This window comes from Pituophis catenifer, unplaced genomic scaffold (assembly GCF_029215685.1).
Source record: "Pituophis catenifer annectens isolate HBS135680 unplaced genomic scaffold, rPitCat1.0.hap2 SCAF_3, whole genome shotgun sequence".
NCBI lineage: Eukaryota > Metazoa > Chordata > Lepidosauria > Squamata > Colubridae > Pituophis > Pituophis catenifer.
In genome coordinates this window covers 33,007,854-33,023,155 of record NW_027256883.1, presented here as the reverse complement: position 1 = coordinate 33,023,155, position 15,302 = coordinate 33,007,854, and the positions used below count along the sequence as shown (strand labels likewise).

Sequence of the window (15,302 nt, the reverse complement as noted above, 5' to 3'; positions counted from 1 at the left end):
TCAATGTACAGCTTCCATAGAAGTATCTGTTCATACAATGCCTGATAGTCTTTTGTAAAGCACTTCTTGGGTCTTGTGCAGACTGCTTACAAAGAGATCTTCTGATATGTCTTCCAAATATGGGTTTAGTGCAGAGGTGGGTTTCAGCAGGTTCTGACCAGTTCTGGAGAATCGGTAGCGGAAATTTTGAGTAGTTCGGAGAACCGGTCATAAAAATTCTGACTGGCTCCGCCCCCATCTATTCTCTGCCTCCCAAGTCCCAGCTGATCGGGAGGAAATGGGGATTTTGCAGTATCCTTCCCCTGCCATGCCCACCAAGCCACGCCCACGAAGCCATGCTACGCCCACCAAGTCACACCCACAGAACTGGTAGTAAAAATGTTTGAAACCCACCATTGGTTTAGTTCTTTTAAAAGTAAGCACCAGTTCTAAATAGCACAAAAAGTCAATTCAAACCAGAAAGCAATCAAGTTATAGCAGCTGTGTTTTGCTATGCATGTCTCTATTGAAAGCATTACAGGTTAGCTTCTGCCTGATGAGGCGTTTTACATGGCTATAGCTTTGATACTTTTTATTACCTTGGGGGAGAAAAAAACCCACACCATTTTGCCTATTCAATTGTAGCTTTGGCAACACTAGATGCTAAGTAGTGACTGTAGTTAATGGTAGCCCCTCACTCCTCTTGATCACTGGCAGCTATGAAGGTCAGAGCTAGATTTCTTGGTCACTCCTTGCCAGCACTGTCACTGTTTTGCAGAAGCAATCAATAAGCATTTGTTTTTGTTGTCTCCTATTCAATCAGTGCCTGTAATCTGTCAGCCAGTCTACATCTCAAAACATGCTCTATCATATGAAGTAATGCCTTAGACCTATGGTCAGAAATAACCTAATTGACAAGTCATTAGCACGAAGAAGGGATTGTACTGTGTAGAAGAACTGAACAGGAAGACACTGACTTCTGCTTCACATTATGAAACCATCCACATCTTCATTCTGTTAGTTGGAAAATTAAACAAGTGGATAAATCCTCTAGTGCAGGGGTGTCAAACTGGATTTCTTCAAGGGCTGAATCAGCATTGTAGTTCTCCTCTGCGGGTTGGCCGGGAGGGGAAGGTAGATGGGACGGACACCTCCTGCAGGACTTTGCTGGCCAAAATGAGGCCACCGGGGCCGCACATGGCTGCCCTGTGCCCCATTTTTGGCCTGCACGCCTGCTGCAGCACTCTGCTGGCCAAAATGGGGCACAGGGGAGTGCGTGTGGCCCCCCTGCCCCATTTTGGCTAGGAGAGTGCTGGAGACCGTCCAGTCCGAAAATGGAGCAGGGGGGGCACACGCAGCCCCCGGTGCCCCATTTTGGCTGCCAGAGGCACCGTGGGCCAGTCCTTTGCTATTTCCAGGCTGGCCCCATGGGCCAGATTTAAGCATCCTGCGGACTGCATCCTACAGGCCTTGAGTTTGACATGCCTGCCCTAGTATAAACATCTGTTTACAATCACTAACTTCACCCCACATTAGGGAGAATGACTGGTGGTTTGTCTTCCTACTGGCAGGCAGAAGGAAAAATGAAGCTAGGTGTATCCTTTCCCCAAACTTTTATTTCACAATCTCTCCTGGAAACATGCTCACCATTAGGACGGATTGGGGGGCTGCGAACCAAAGGGCTGGTGGATAAAGTAGTTAGAACCATAGCTGCCGTGACTTTATCCATGTCCACTTCTTCTGAAGATTTTCTGAAACAAAATGATTAGAAACCAGGAACAAATGAAAAAGGAGTTAGAAAGCAATGTGCTATTAATATTCCAAATTCTAATCTATATATTACAGGTAGTCCTCGATCTACGACCACAATTGAGCCCAAGCTTTTTGTTGCTAAGTGAAACATGTGTTAAGTCAGTTTTGCCCCATTAACGATCTTTCTTGCCACATTTGTTAAGTGAATCACTGCAGTTAAATTACGTTGTTAAGTGAATCTGGCTTTCCCATTGACTTTGCTTGTCAGAAGATCGCAAAAGGTGATAACATTACTCCAACTGATTCATATTTATCATCATAAATATGAATCAGTTGCCAAGAGTCTGAGCTCATGACCATGGGGATGCTGCAATGGTCATAAGTGTGAAAAACGGTCATAAGTCATGTTTTCCAGTGCCACTGTAACTTTGAACAGTTCTAAACAAACTGTTGTAAGTCAAGGAATTGTACTAAAATTCTCACATGACCTTTAACTGGGTGAAACAGTGCATCATAGGGCAACATTTTTAAACTAAGCTACCTCAAACGGACTAATTTACAGAAAGTGTCTAAAATCTGTGACCACGACTCCAGAGTGAATGAAATTTGGGGAAGTTATGGCTGCTTCAGTGTTACTGGCTGCTTCTACACTGCTGTGGTTCTTAATTTTCAGTGTTCTGAGACAATTTCCCAGCCACTCTTGCAAACTCTCACTCCTTCCCCCATCCAGCAGCAGCCACTTACCTGCTTCCTGGGGAAGGGAAAGGAAGGGAAGGGAATCGCCAATGTTTCCTGCCAGATTCCCACAAGGAAAGTCAATGAAAATGCTAGCAGGAAGTCAGTCACTCCTGCTCACATTATTTTTTGGCCGCCATTGGTGATTCTATTTCTCTGTTTAGATAAAGAAATATCCCTGAAATGATGCCCCAATTGGGGCATGGGGTGTCTAGCTGCTCTTTAAAAGCTTCAAGCAAAAGAACAATTTGGCCAGTATCTGTTCAATGGATAGTATTTGCTCGCTGTACTGACTTTCAACATGTGCTTCAAAACTGTCTAGTTAAAGGTTAAGGCGGTTACGTCTACCAGGTAGTCATGCCAAAACATGGCAGTCCAAACAAGGCAGTTTAGCAATACTTCCAAAGATTCTCTGTCTCAAACTGTGACATGTATTTGGCAACAATTTCTACTATTGTGGGCAGCAAAACTGTGGATTATGTGGATTATAGTTGTTGTATTTTACAGTTTAAAGCCACACAGAGGAATAACCAGTTCCTGAAATTAAGCAGTGGACAGGAGAGGCAAAAGGTTATACATCTTGTTGTGTTTTCTGTTCTTTGCTAAAGCATTGCAATATGTCATAGATTTTATTTTATTTTTTTTACAAAAACACATTTTATATGAATTGCTCATGAAACTAAGTCAAAAACTGTGCCTCATTTAAAGTATGCCATCTATGGTGCCATGGTGCTTTTTTCTAGCACTGCTATTCACATTAATAATATTGTAAAATCCACTATGTTTATAATTCAACTACGTGGCATTGCAACTGATAGTCTCAGCGTTTTTCTTTGCACAACGACTCATGCATAGGACTGCCATTGAGAGAAGTATATGGATTCTATGGGAATAGCAGAGGTAATATGGATCTGCTAAAGTCCTTTTTAAAAAATCTGTTAAATGGATGGCAAATGCAGAGGTTTTGAAACAAAAATCCTATAAAACTATATTTAACTGTATAATTTAAATAAAAGGAAGAAATGTTAAAATTTCTTCCCCACAGGTGTTATTTTAATATAAGCTCCTGAGGAGCAGGAGGAGGAGGAGGAGGAGGAGGAGGGGAGGAGGAGGAGAAGGAGGATGGATTACTGGCTGAAAAAAGTTGATTTGTCTCCGATTTATGATATGGATGACCTAATTGATTGGTTTGGCTTCTCATTCTATATACTGTTGCTTAAAGATACAGGTTTGCCAGTTTTTACTTCTAGTACTCAACAATCTTCATTTTTGTCTTCCGACTGCCATTTTTCAATTCTTGTGAATTTTTTTTTTTAAGTACAAATTGTTTTTCACAGATTTGTACCCTAAGTAAGTAATTTAACAATAAGCAATTTGGGAATTATCAATCACAATAAGCACCATGGCACAGATGCATTGTTTAATGGGCACAGTTTTCAAGTTATACAATAGGTTTAATATATATGCTTTTCCTCTTTAAAAAAAAATTAAGGAGTCTTTAAATGGGGATCATAGAATGGTAGGGAAAGGTTGCAAGGGAAAAGTTGATAGGGACTGCAAAAAAAAAAAAAAAAATTATCAACCTGAGTGATTTCTTCTTCTCGTAGATAAAATTCCTCTGGAGGAACAGAAAAAGGAGCAAGTGCATCACATTCCTGTTACTGTCAATCTGTCCATTCCAGCATTTGTTCTTTAAAACCTCTCAGGATTTTCAATAATTTACAATGCCATTTCTTCTTCTTTTCCCCTTTCATTCTGTTCTGCTGGTGAGCACAGTGAACGCTGATCATCACATGGCTGAAATAGCAGAGCTGTAAATTGCAGCAACCCCTCCTCCATGAGATCATCCCATAATAGTGCAAATGAGAATGACATAATGCTTCTCTGAAGCCCAACATGCGTAGAGCTCATTCTCCAGCCATAGCTACTTTTCTTTTTTCAAAAGGGGTTTTTTTTCCTAGTAAGATATTTCATTATTTCATTACACGCTGGGGGACTGAGGAAGCAGATTACATACAGAGCTGCTGCAGCAGGAAATACATCTGCCTCCTATCGGTTCTATTCTCCTCTCCCCGTCTTCCTTTTTTAGGTCAACATCAACAATAATGTATTTTCTGTATCTGAAGAAAACTGAGATTACGTAAGTCTTTGGATAGGGAAGGAGGGAGAAGGGAACCAAAGTACAAATATGGAGCTTTTATGCAACATGGACAAAGGAAACATCTCCTTCAGGCCCACCTCCTGGAGGCTTCCTGACTTGTCCATGCAATTTTCTTGGCAACAATATAGTAAAGAAATGATTCCTTCTTCTGGGGTGTATTTCAACTTCCCAGCTTAGTCCGTGATCCTTTCATTCTAAAGTTTGTTGTTGTTATTAGTTGCAAAGTCCTGTCCGACCCATTGCGACCCCATGGACAACATTCCTCCAGGCCTTCCTGTCCTTTACCATCTTCTGGAGTCCATTTAAGCTCACGCTGACTGCTTCAGTGACTCTATCCAGCCACCTTGTTCTCTGTCGTCCCCTTCTTCTTTTGCCCTCACTCTTTCCCAGCATTAGGCTCTTCTCCAGTGAGTCCTTCCTTTTCATTAGGTGGCCAAAGTATTTGAGCTTCATCTTCAGAATCTGGCCTTCTAAACAGCAGTAAGGGTTGATCTCTTCTAGGACTGACCAGTTTGATCGCTTTGCAGTCCAAGGGACTCGCAGGAGTCTTTTTCAGCACCATAGTTCAAAGGCCTCAATTCTCTGGCGCTCAGCCTTTCTTATGGTCCAACTTTCACAGCCATACATTGCAACTGGGAAAACCATAGCCTTGACTATATGCACTTTTGTTGGCAGGGTGATGGTTCTGCTTTTTAGTATGCTGTCTAGATTTGTCATAGCTTTCCTCCCCAGGAGCAAGCGTCTTTTAATTTCTTGGCTGGAGTCTCCATCTGCAAATTCCAAAGTTAACCAAGCCCAAACCTTAATCCAAGTCAGTCCAGCCACTGCTATCTCCTGAGTCTTGTAGAACATGTATTGTACTGTTCACTAAAGTCAAGTGCTTCTCAGTTAAGGATTTCAAATGTACACTGATATAGGCATTCGCAGCCGGTATCTGTTGGGCAGTTTTGGGCTTCAAGACCACAGAGGCAACTCTGATGAGCAGGAATTCAGTAAAAGTCCCTGCTCAGTTACTTGTGGCTGGCTGTGCGGACTACCTTGCCTCTGTAGATGCCAGACACATTTGCTGGTGAAACATTAGGAAATCTGTTTTCTAGACCACTGTCACAAAACTCTGAAGCCCAATGCTGCCCAACAATTTCAATCTTGTTTGACCTCCTGTAATAATTTCGTTAACCCCAAAATCATGAAAATGCAAAATTCTTGCAAGTCCTTTAATCTAAAAACATCTAAATAAGCATTACTAGAATAAAGATCACGTGGAATTCAGGAAATTACTATACTGTACATTTTGGGCTTGGAAGCCATTCAAGCCAAGGAAGGCAGTCTCTGTACAGTATTGCTGCCATTTTATAAGTCTCCATGCAGCACCAAAAACTAAAAACTTGTAACTAAAACTGTATGTGATACTTAGGAATCTGTGCTCCATTTTAAGTGCCAGTCAAAATTCAGAATTAGTGTTGCTCCTTGCAGAGAGAGCAATTAATAGAAACTTCCCATTTGGAGCTCATAAGAATTTTGGAGGGGTTATTGTTGCATCCATGGGAGAGTTGGATGGAAGAATTGGGTTAAATCTTCATCATAATTATTATAATTTTGAAAGTGGCTGACTACAATAAAAAGATTTATAATTCAATTCTTGATGAAAGAAAGAACAAAAGGAGGGAGGGAGAGACAGAGGGAGAGGGAGAGGGTGAGGGAGGGGGGGGAGAGAGAGAGAGAGAAAGAAAGAGAGAGAGAGAGAGAGAGAGAGAGAGAGAGAAAGAAAGAAAGAAAGAAAGAAAGAAAGAAAGAAAGAAAGAAAGAAAGAAAGAAAGAAAGAAAGAAAAAGAAAAAGTTTCCACTCATAAATAGAAAATGGCCTCACTCATATGTTTGGAATTTAGGCATATGGATACACAAACCAGAAGCACATTATAGAATCCTGGGTAAGAGGTATGTCAATAATCCTCCCCTTTGCCCACTTACTTTCTGAAGAACAGATAGTATTTACTTTCTGTACTATTTACTTTAATGATGCCACTGTTTAATTTTCTCTCATAGGCACAGTTTCCTTCCTTGTTCCATAAAAGGAAATCATGTACGAAAAAAAATCCAAAGATAATTGGCATCCAACATTTCTCTACCCCACCCAGCCTGTTAATGGGCAAGGATGAAGAGAATTGTAATTTAAAACCTGCAAATCCTTAAGTGACTTGGGTCCAGTCTATGAGTCATAAGGAAACCTAATTCCCAAACTGTATTAGCAACAATGTGGATGGAAGTAGTGGGGTGTGAAAGAAACAAGGGTTGTGCAGCCAGTAAGCTTTTCTACAGGCTGATGTTAGTACATTTGTATACTGTCATGATACACACATATTAAACATACACAAGATGACATTTTTCCCCTTTCTGGTTTCACCAGCACAGGTGTCTGACACTTTACAAAGGATATTTGTGATATAATGAATGGCACAAAAGAGATAATTTTACTGTTGTTGCTGCTGCTGCTGCTTTTGAATCCTTTCCTGAAATCTGTCACCATTTCTTCAAGCCTCATTCTTGAAAATGAAGTATAACTTATCTTTTTATGCTACCATGTCTATGGAGTGCATTTGTCCAAATAAAACAACTTGGCAAAATTATCCCCTCAACATATTACACTGCTTGATGGTGTGATCACAGTATTGTTGGCAATATAAATATAAATAAGAACATTTATCTTTCCAAACTTACTCCCACAATAAAAGGATGGAGAAAAAGAGACTACATGCAAACAGCCACATTACCTTAATTGTTTTTAACAAAGACATCAAAGCATTGTAATAGTAACACTGTAAAAGTAAAAAGAGCCATTTTTTAAAGGAAAGCTTGTTACTATGCCTAGATTTCACACTTTATAGTTGTGATCTTAGACTAGGGAACACTGAAGACAGATATGAAAATCTTGGCAAGATCTTTGTCCAGATATCACATTTAGACACGAAAGCCATCTGAGGCTGCCCAGTTCTCCTAATACACCAAACTGTACCCTTAAAATGTTACTATCAGTGGTGGGTTGCCCCCGGTTCAGACCGGTTCTATAAAGGTAAGTAAAGGTAAGTAGAACCCACCCCTGGTTACTATGTAGTACAAAGCTATAAATCACTGCTTTATATACTGTATCATAAATTTGGTTAATGAAAATAACATATCACGAACATATAATATTAACTATCTTCCACTGGCATAGTTGAGTCTGCAAAAAATACAGATAAGTATTATAAATACTTATCTGTCCTTATCTAAAGAGATATTAATGCAAGCATTCACTTATATACAATGAGTCAACAAACCACTGAAATTAATGAATCAAAACGATTCTTCCTATGCATTGAAAATTAAATTCCAGCAACTATTGGAGGGGCTATGGAGCATAAATACCCCTTAGGGCTATAGGCTGTGTACTTAGCATACTTCAGTGGTATTTATAAAAATGTGAATGTTTAATTTTTAATAATTTTTAAGAGACTCAAAAGGGGCCTGTTCTAGAATTTATACAAAGAGCATCATTAAAGAGAGCAAATGGAATGCAGAATATTATCTATTTTTTTCACAAGAAGTAAGCATAAGTCTGCATACTAAGAAAATATTTGATGCTTGTTACTGTTTTATTGTTTTAAAATGTTTTTAAAATTTTAATTGTAATATATGTTTTGAATTGTGAGCTGCTCAGAGTCATTTGTTGAGATGCTGCTATAGAAATCAAATAAATAAAGGAATGAATGAACAAACAAACAAATAAACAAACCCTATATACTAATCACCAAACTCCAGTAAGTTTAATGAAACTTTCTCTCAGCTTAATGTGCTTAGGATTTTAATAATATTTAATATAAACACTTCTAAAACTGCAAATGGAGCAATAATCTTAAATTAAAGGAAGGGATTTATATTTTTTCTGTCCCAATATAGGACAGCCATCTCTAAGCCTGAGACTTAGATACTGGAATGAGCCCTTCCAAAAGGTATTTAACAAACACTTCTCAGTGTTCTTTTTGTCTCCTCCCTCCCTGAAAATTTAGAAGTATAAACAGACAGCAAGTACAGTAGTTTGAATTTCTTCACAGGTGATTGTTTTTATTTCCATATCAATAATTAGTGTTTGCAAAGGCAGGTTACTAAATCTGTCTAAGTGAATGAGATAAGTCTAGTCACGATTCAAATCTAAATTATTGATTACATTGGATAGAAAATTGGAGCCAATTATTTGAAAAATAAACTGGACAGGAGTTTTGTCTTCTACATGCAAAGGTCACATAATAACCACAAGGGCTAGTTCAACAAACATGATTAAAACGAGTCACAGCATAATGTAATGTGAATGCAGTCATAGTATGATAGACACTGGCTAGCAGGTGTCACCGTTTTTAATCTAGCAAATAGTATTATGCTTTTTGGCAGGCATCCTTAATAGCACCTTCCTTTTCAAACCTGATTACTGTTATTCAGAGACCATTCTGAAACACCACCAGTAAAATATGCAACATTTGCTCATATGGATGCCGTGGACTGTGTTTAATTAAGTACCATATCTGCAAGTCCATTCCATTTGAAGAAGTATTTTAGTGTATTTTATCAGGACAGTAACAGGACAGAAATAGTAATTAGAAAAAAACCACTACATTCTTCCCTTTCTTTGAATATGGAGCTGTGCCCCTTGATAGCATTACGATTCTGAGATAATATATGAAACATACTGTATTTACTAATGTATAGTTTTCTTTTGATGCAGAGTTAACATAGGTCATTTAAACCAATGTATCTGGATAAATTAATTTCTTTCCTAATTTACTCTATTGGTAATCTATATTTCACACACCCAAAATGAACTGAATTAGCTCAAAGTACATTCAAGCTGGATTCTTTGCACTGTCACTTCTCCTTTTCTTTTACACATATTAGTTGCTTGAGACTTTCAAATACTCATTCAAAGTTGCTATGTGACAAAACTACTAAACAAGTAGAAGTTGCTCAGATGGAACTTGAGCATTCAGTAAGAGAAACGATACACTCAAACTTTATTGTGGCAGCTTCTACATTCGAAAACTCCTGCTGAATTATTATTATTTAATTCAGTGCTCTTTAAAAAGCCAAAGGCTGACGTAAGCAAATAACAGAATTCAGGAAGAAATTGTGATCTACTGTATATTTAACTTAGCCTAAACTCCTTGGATGGTCTTGAAATAACTAACTAGAGTTAAATCTGGTTAGAATTTGAATGAAAACCACTAAGAAATCCTAATGTTGGTTTAGACCAGTGTTGAAATCTAAAATTTGTTACTACCAGTTCTGTGGGTGTGGCTTGGGGGGGATGTGACTGGGTGGGCATGGCCATTTTTTTTTTTACTTTTAAAACCATTTTTTCTACAACTTCTTCAACGAAGACGTTGTAAAAAATGCTTTCAAAAGGCTCTGACGATCCCAGCTGAGTTGCCTGATCGGCAGAGACTTTTTTTCTTTTAAATGCCTCTGCTGATCAGGCAACTCAGCTGGGATCGTCAGAGGCATTTAAAAGAAAAAAGCCTCTGCCGATTAGGCAACTCAGCTGGGATTATCAGAGGCTTTTAAAAGCATTTTTTCTACAACCTCTGAAGAGGTTGACAATCCCAGCTGAATTGCCTGATCGTCAGAGGCTTTTTTCTTTTAAATGCCTCTGACAATCCAAGCTGAGTTGCCTGATCGTCAGAGGCATTTAAAAGAAAAAAAGCCTCTGCTGATCAGGCAACTCATCTGGGATTATCAGAGGCTTTTAAAAGGATTTTTTCTACAACCTCTGAAGAGGTTGACGATCCCAGCTGAATTGCCTGATCGGCAGAGGCTTTTTTCTTTTAAATGCCTCTGACGATCCAAGCTGAGTTGCCTGATCGTCAGAGGCATTTAAAAGAAAAAAAGCCTCTGCCGATCAGGCAACTCAGCTGGGATCATCAGAGGCTTTTAAAAACATTTTTTCTACAACCTCTTCAGAGGTTGTAGAAAAAATGGTTTTAAAAGCCTTTGACAATCCCAGCTGAGCCGCGTGATCATCAGAGGTTTTTTTTTTTACTTTTAAAAGCATTTTTTTCGGCCGAAGAGGTTGTAGAAATAACGCTTTTAAAAGTAAAAAAAAAAGCCTCTGATGATTGTGCGGCTCAGCTGGGTATGGGGTGAGGCAGGGATTTTTGCTACCAGTTCTCCGAACCACCCGCCTCCATCGCTACCGGATCAGGGGATCCGGTCCGAACCGGGAGCATTTCACCCCTGGTTTAGACTATCTAGTTTTTAAAAAAATCCAGGAAGAAAGAAGTAGAAAACCATTTCACTATTATAATGTCAACATTAACTTCATGTATTCATTTAGAATCATTTATATATTCTGCCCCATTACAGGACCACATGGATACATCTATTTGATCACTAGTAACTAAGCATGATCTGAAGGATTCTTTAAACTTAGGTAAAACAGAATCGGTGCTCAGATATTTCAGATGTTTTGCTGCTGCATAGCTAGCTAATCTTGTGCAATAAAACAGGTGTTAGAGAATAAGGACAGGAATGGCAATAGCAAAACTTAACTTTACAACCATATTTTCCTTTACAAGGTTTACTATGGTTGGTTCTCTCTACAATGTGAACTTCTTGGGTATGCCTTAAATAAATCTCTGCTTTTGATTACACAGCTTATTCTAAATGTAAAAAATTATTAGACATAAATTTATATAAAAAATAACTGCAAGTAAGGCATCTTGAACAATGAGTTTCACTACTTTCTATCAAGATAAAGGACTCATAATCTATTTACAATGGGAATAGGCAATTTACTGGCTGTATGGGTTTGTTAAAATCCACAAACTAACCTGCAAAATTTGGCAATGAAATGGCTGGATTTTGGCATTGTCATTCCTTTTCCTTAAAATTTGTGGGAATAGGAATGGGAAAGACACCATTCTCAAACGTAATTCATTCTCCCTGGCTCAAATTGAATTCTAAAATTTGACCATTTTTTGCAAATGAATTCCAAGGGCATAATTTGGGGGTCTTTTGGAAAACTAAAGGGTTTATGGTTAGAAATGGAGGGGTTGATCTTTTGTTCCAATACCTTCCTTCAAAGGACAAAATTGGACAAAAAGTAAAAGTTTGATATCTTCTAGTGGCATTGCTAGAAACACATTCTAACCTTCCAGTTGATTAAAGCAGGCATCTCCAAAATATGGACCACAGACTGGTAGCAGTCCATGCTTCTTAGGAACTGGGCCACACAGAAGGAGGCGAGCAAACAAGAGACACCGAAACTATCCCTCCCAGTCCATGAAAAAATTGTCTTCTATGAAACCAGTCCCTGATGCCTTAGAGGACTGCACTGTAGCCATAGACACTCCTGATTTACAATGTCTCCCTTTTCAATAGCTATGCTGAGGACTTTCCACCTGTCTTCCCTAGCCTGATTACGTCAAAATCAGACAGCATCTAGCCAGAGGCCTCTATCTTTAAAACATAAAATGATAGAGTTGGAGGGGACCTTGAAGGCCTTCTAGCCCAATCTCTTGCTCAAGCAGGAGACCCTATACCAGTGATGGCTAACCTTTTTGTCGTTGTGTGCCAAAAGCGGGGAGAGTGGGGGGTGTCGCGGGTGCATGTGCCCACATCCATAATTCAAGGCGCCCCACCTTCCCGCGCATGCGACCCCCCCATTTCCCCCTGCTTTTGTCACGCAATGGCACGATGGGCCCAGTAGGCCTGTTTTTCCCCTTCCCCTTTCTAGGAGCCTGGGGAAGGCAAAATCAGCCTTCCCCATCCCCCCCGAAGCCTTCCAGAGGCCAGAAACAGCCAGTTTCCCGACCTCCGGTGGGACCGGAAGGCCTGAAAATCAGTTGGCCGGTGCATGCATGCGCGCTGGTGCTGAGCTAGGGCAACACTTGCGTGCCCAGCAAAATGGCTCTGTGTGCCACCTATGGCACCCATGCCATAGGTTCGCCATCATGGCCCTATACCATTTCTGACAGATGGCTGTTCATTCTCTTTTTAAACTCTCTTTTGTAAATTCTTTTTTACCAAGAGCCTTGGTGGCGCAGCAGACTAAAGCACTGTTAAGTAACACCAGCTGCCTGCAATTACTGCAAATTCAAATCTCACTAGGCTCAAGGTTGACTCAGCCTTCCATCCTTTCAAGGTAGGTAAAATGAGGACCTGGTTTGTGGGGGCAATAAGCTGACTTTATATAAAAAAGGACACCGCTTAGGGGGAGCCAAAAGCCCTACTAAGCAGGTATATACAAAAGTATGAAGGCTATTGCTTAACGCATTGTAAGCTGCCCTGAGTCTCCGGAAAAGGGCGGCATATAAATCGAATCAATCAATCAATCAATCTATCTATCCAGTGATGGAGAACCCACAACATCTTTGACAACTTTGACAAGACTACACTTCTAACATACACTAGTTGTTACAACATGAAGATTCTAGCACCAATAAAACTTCTGCCCATGAATTTTTTTAAACGATGAATAATTAAGAAGAATTTTAAATGTTGTTGTAAATAGTTTCAGATCTTTTATCGCTATCTCCAACAAATCACAAATTACTGTATTTTTTGGAGTATAAGACGCACCTTTTTCCCCCCAAAAAAGAGGGTAAAATTCTGGCTGCGTCTTATACGCTGAATGTAGCCCCGCCCAGCTTCTCAAATGGAGGTTTCAGAGGCTGAAAAAAGCATCAGAAACAAAGCTTCAGAAAAGAAGCCCCCAAACAGAGCTTCAGAGGCTTTTTTTCTGAAGCTCTGTTTCGGAGGCTTTCAGAGGCAAGAAAAGAAAGTTTTTTCTGAAACGGAGTTTTAGAACTTTCAGAGGCAGGAAAAAAATAAAAAAAAAGCAAGGCATAGAGCTCACAACCAAGGAACCTGTTGCTAAAATTCACCTCTGGGAACAGCTGATAGGGGGTATTCCAGGAGACTGATCCACCTGGCAATCATCTGTTTTCTTATTTTCTTCCGCAAAAACTAAGGTGCGTATACGCCGGTGCACCTTATACTCTGAAAAATACGGTACTTCCAGAACACTGAATGTCTTAGCTTGACTAGTAGAAAAAAAAGAGTAAAAATTTAAAAGGACATTTATGTACAATTCTCTTTATTGCTGCCAAAAACAACTTCACTCTTCTAGAAGTATACACATAACATATATATGCATATTTTGAAAATGTTTGCATTGTTCAGGGTACTTGAAAAAACTGAGGACTTCAGTTGTATCATCAATCTTATTCATGGAAAAATGTTACAGATCTGGAAGAATATTATTTTGATAACTATTTTGAAACTCAAGTGTATGAAACTGAATAAATTCAACTAAGTAGATTGTATATGATAAAATATGCATTTTGTTTCTCTTTTTATGAAATAATCCCTTTTGTATATCAAAGTTGTAAACACTCTCTAGTGCCATCTGGTGGATCTGATATAAACCGCCTATTTAGTAATCAACATAGGACAGTTTTTCTCTGTGATACTCTTAAATTGGACTTTGAAGCAAGATAGGAAGAGTACAGATGCTTCTGAATGAGATATCATCTGTCTATCTCGAGGACTGAAATATTAAGGATGTCCAGTTTGAAGACCTATTAATTCCAGTATGATTCTTGTTAGCCAATGTGAAGTTGCACTGCCTCAAACAGAATGCTTCACAACTTGAGGGTTCACTTGCAGTCACAGCTTCTGCTCAAGGAGTAATTGGGAATTCTGGTCAAGAGAGTTTTGGCCTTGTGTGAGATCTGTGATCCTTCCTGGACAGGAAATGTTATTCACTGTCATTCACACCTTAGTCACTCTTTGACTGAACTATTGCAATGTGTTTCATATATAGCTGCCATTGAAGAGCATTTATAAGCCACAACTGGCCCAGAACGGAGTGGCTCAAATAGTTATGGGTGTATCTTGTGATACCCACATAACACTTATACTGCATTGGTTGACTTTTGGCTTTGGGTAGAAATCAAGGTGCTGTTGTCACTTTTTAAAGCAGTTCAGACCAGGCTTTCTTATACGACTGCCTTCACTTAGCAACATCTGCCCACTCAATACAATCTAGCAGAGAAGGCTCCTTACATGCCTCTTTGATCAAACTGCCAACTGCCATGGAATTATGTCTTCTAGGTGCTTCCCCTTCCTATAGAACAGTATAGGCCCTGACATTGAAATGCCCTCTTCCTACCTGGCCTTCAGGAAATATGGACATTTGGCTGTTTTATCAAAAAAAGGAGAATATTTTTAGCTCAAGGTTGAAATGTGGGGTCCTTAGTGCTCTCTGAACTTGGTTGTTTTCTTGCAGACATTTCATTAACCAAACTAGGTTTGGTTCATTAACCAAACTGAGTTAATGAAAAGATAGAGCCGAGGTGGCGCAGTGGTTAGGGTGCAGTATTACAGCTACTTCAGCTGACTGCTAGTTCAGCAGATCAGCGGATCAAATCTCACCGGCTCAAGGTTAACTCAGCCTTCCATCCTTCCGAGGTGGGTAAAATGAGGACCCAGATTGTTGGGGGCAATATGCTATTTAGTATACTGTCTTTGGTGTAAGCTGCCCAGAGTTCTCGGAGAGTGGGCGGCATAGAAATATGATTAATAAAATAATAATAAAAATAAAACTACATGCTGATGATGTTACCTAGTTTGGGGTAATGAAACGGCT

At 39.5% G+C, this 15,302-nt stretch overlaps 1 protein-coding gene across 1 annotated transcript in view; it reads right to left on the bottom strand.

The window, feature by feature from the left end:
* Positions 1 to 15,302, bottom strand: part of ZNF704 (zinc finger protein 704) — a 49,279-nt gene that overhangs the window by 16,487 nt on the left and 17,490 nt on the right. The window contains exon 3 of the mRNA XM_070942177.1: positions 1,627 to 1,730. Within this exon, the coding sequence (XP_070798278.1) occupies positions 1,627 to 1,730 (104 nt within the window). The remainder of the gene's footprint in view (positions 1 to 1,626; positions 1,731 to 15,302) is intronic.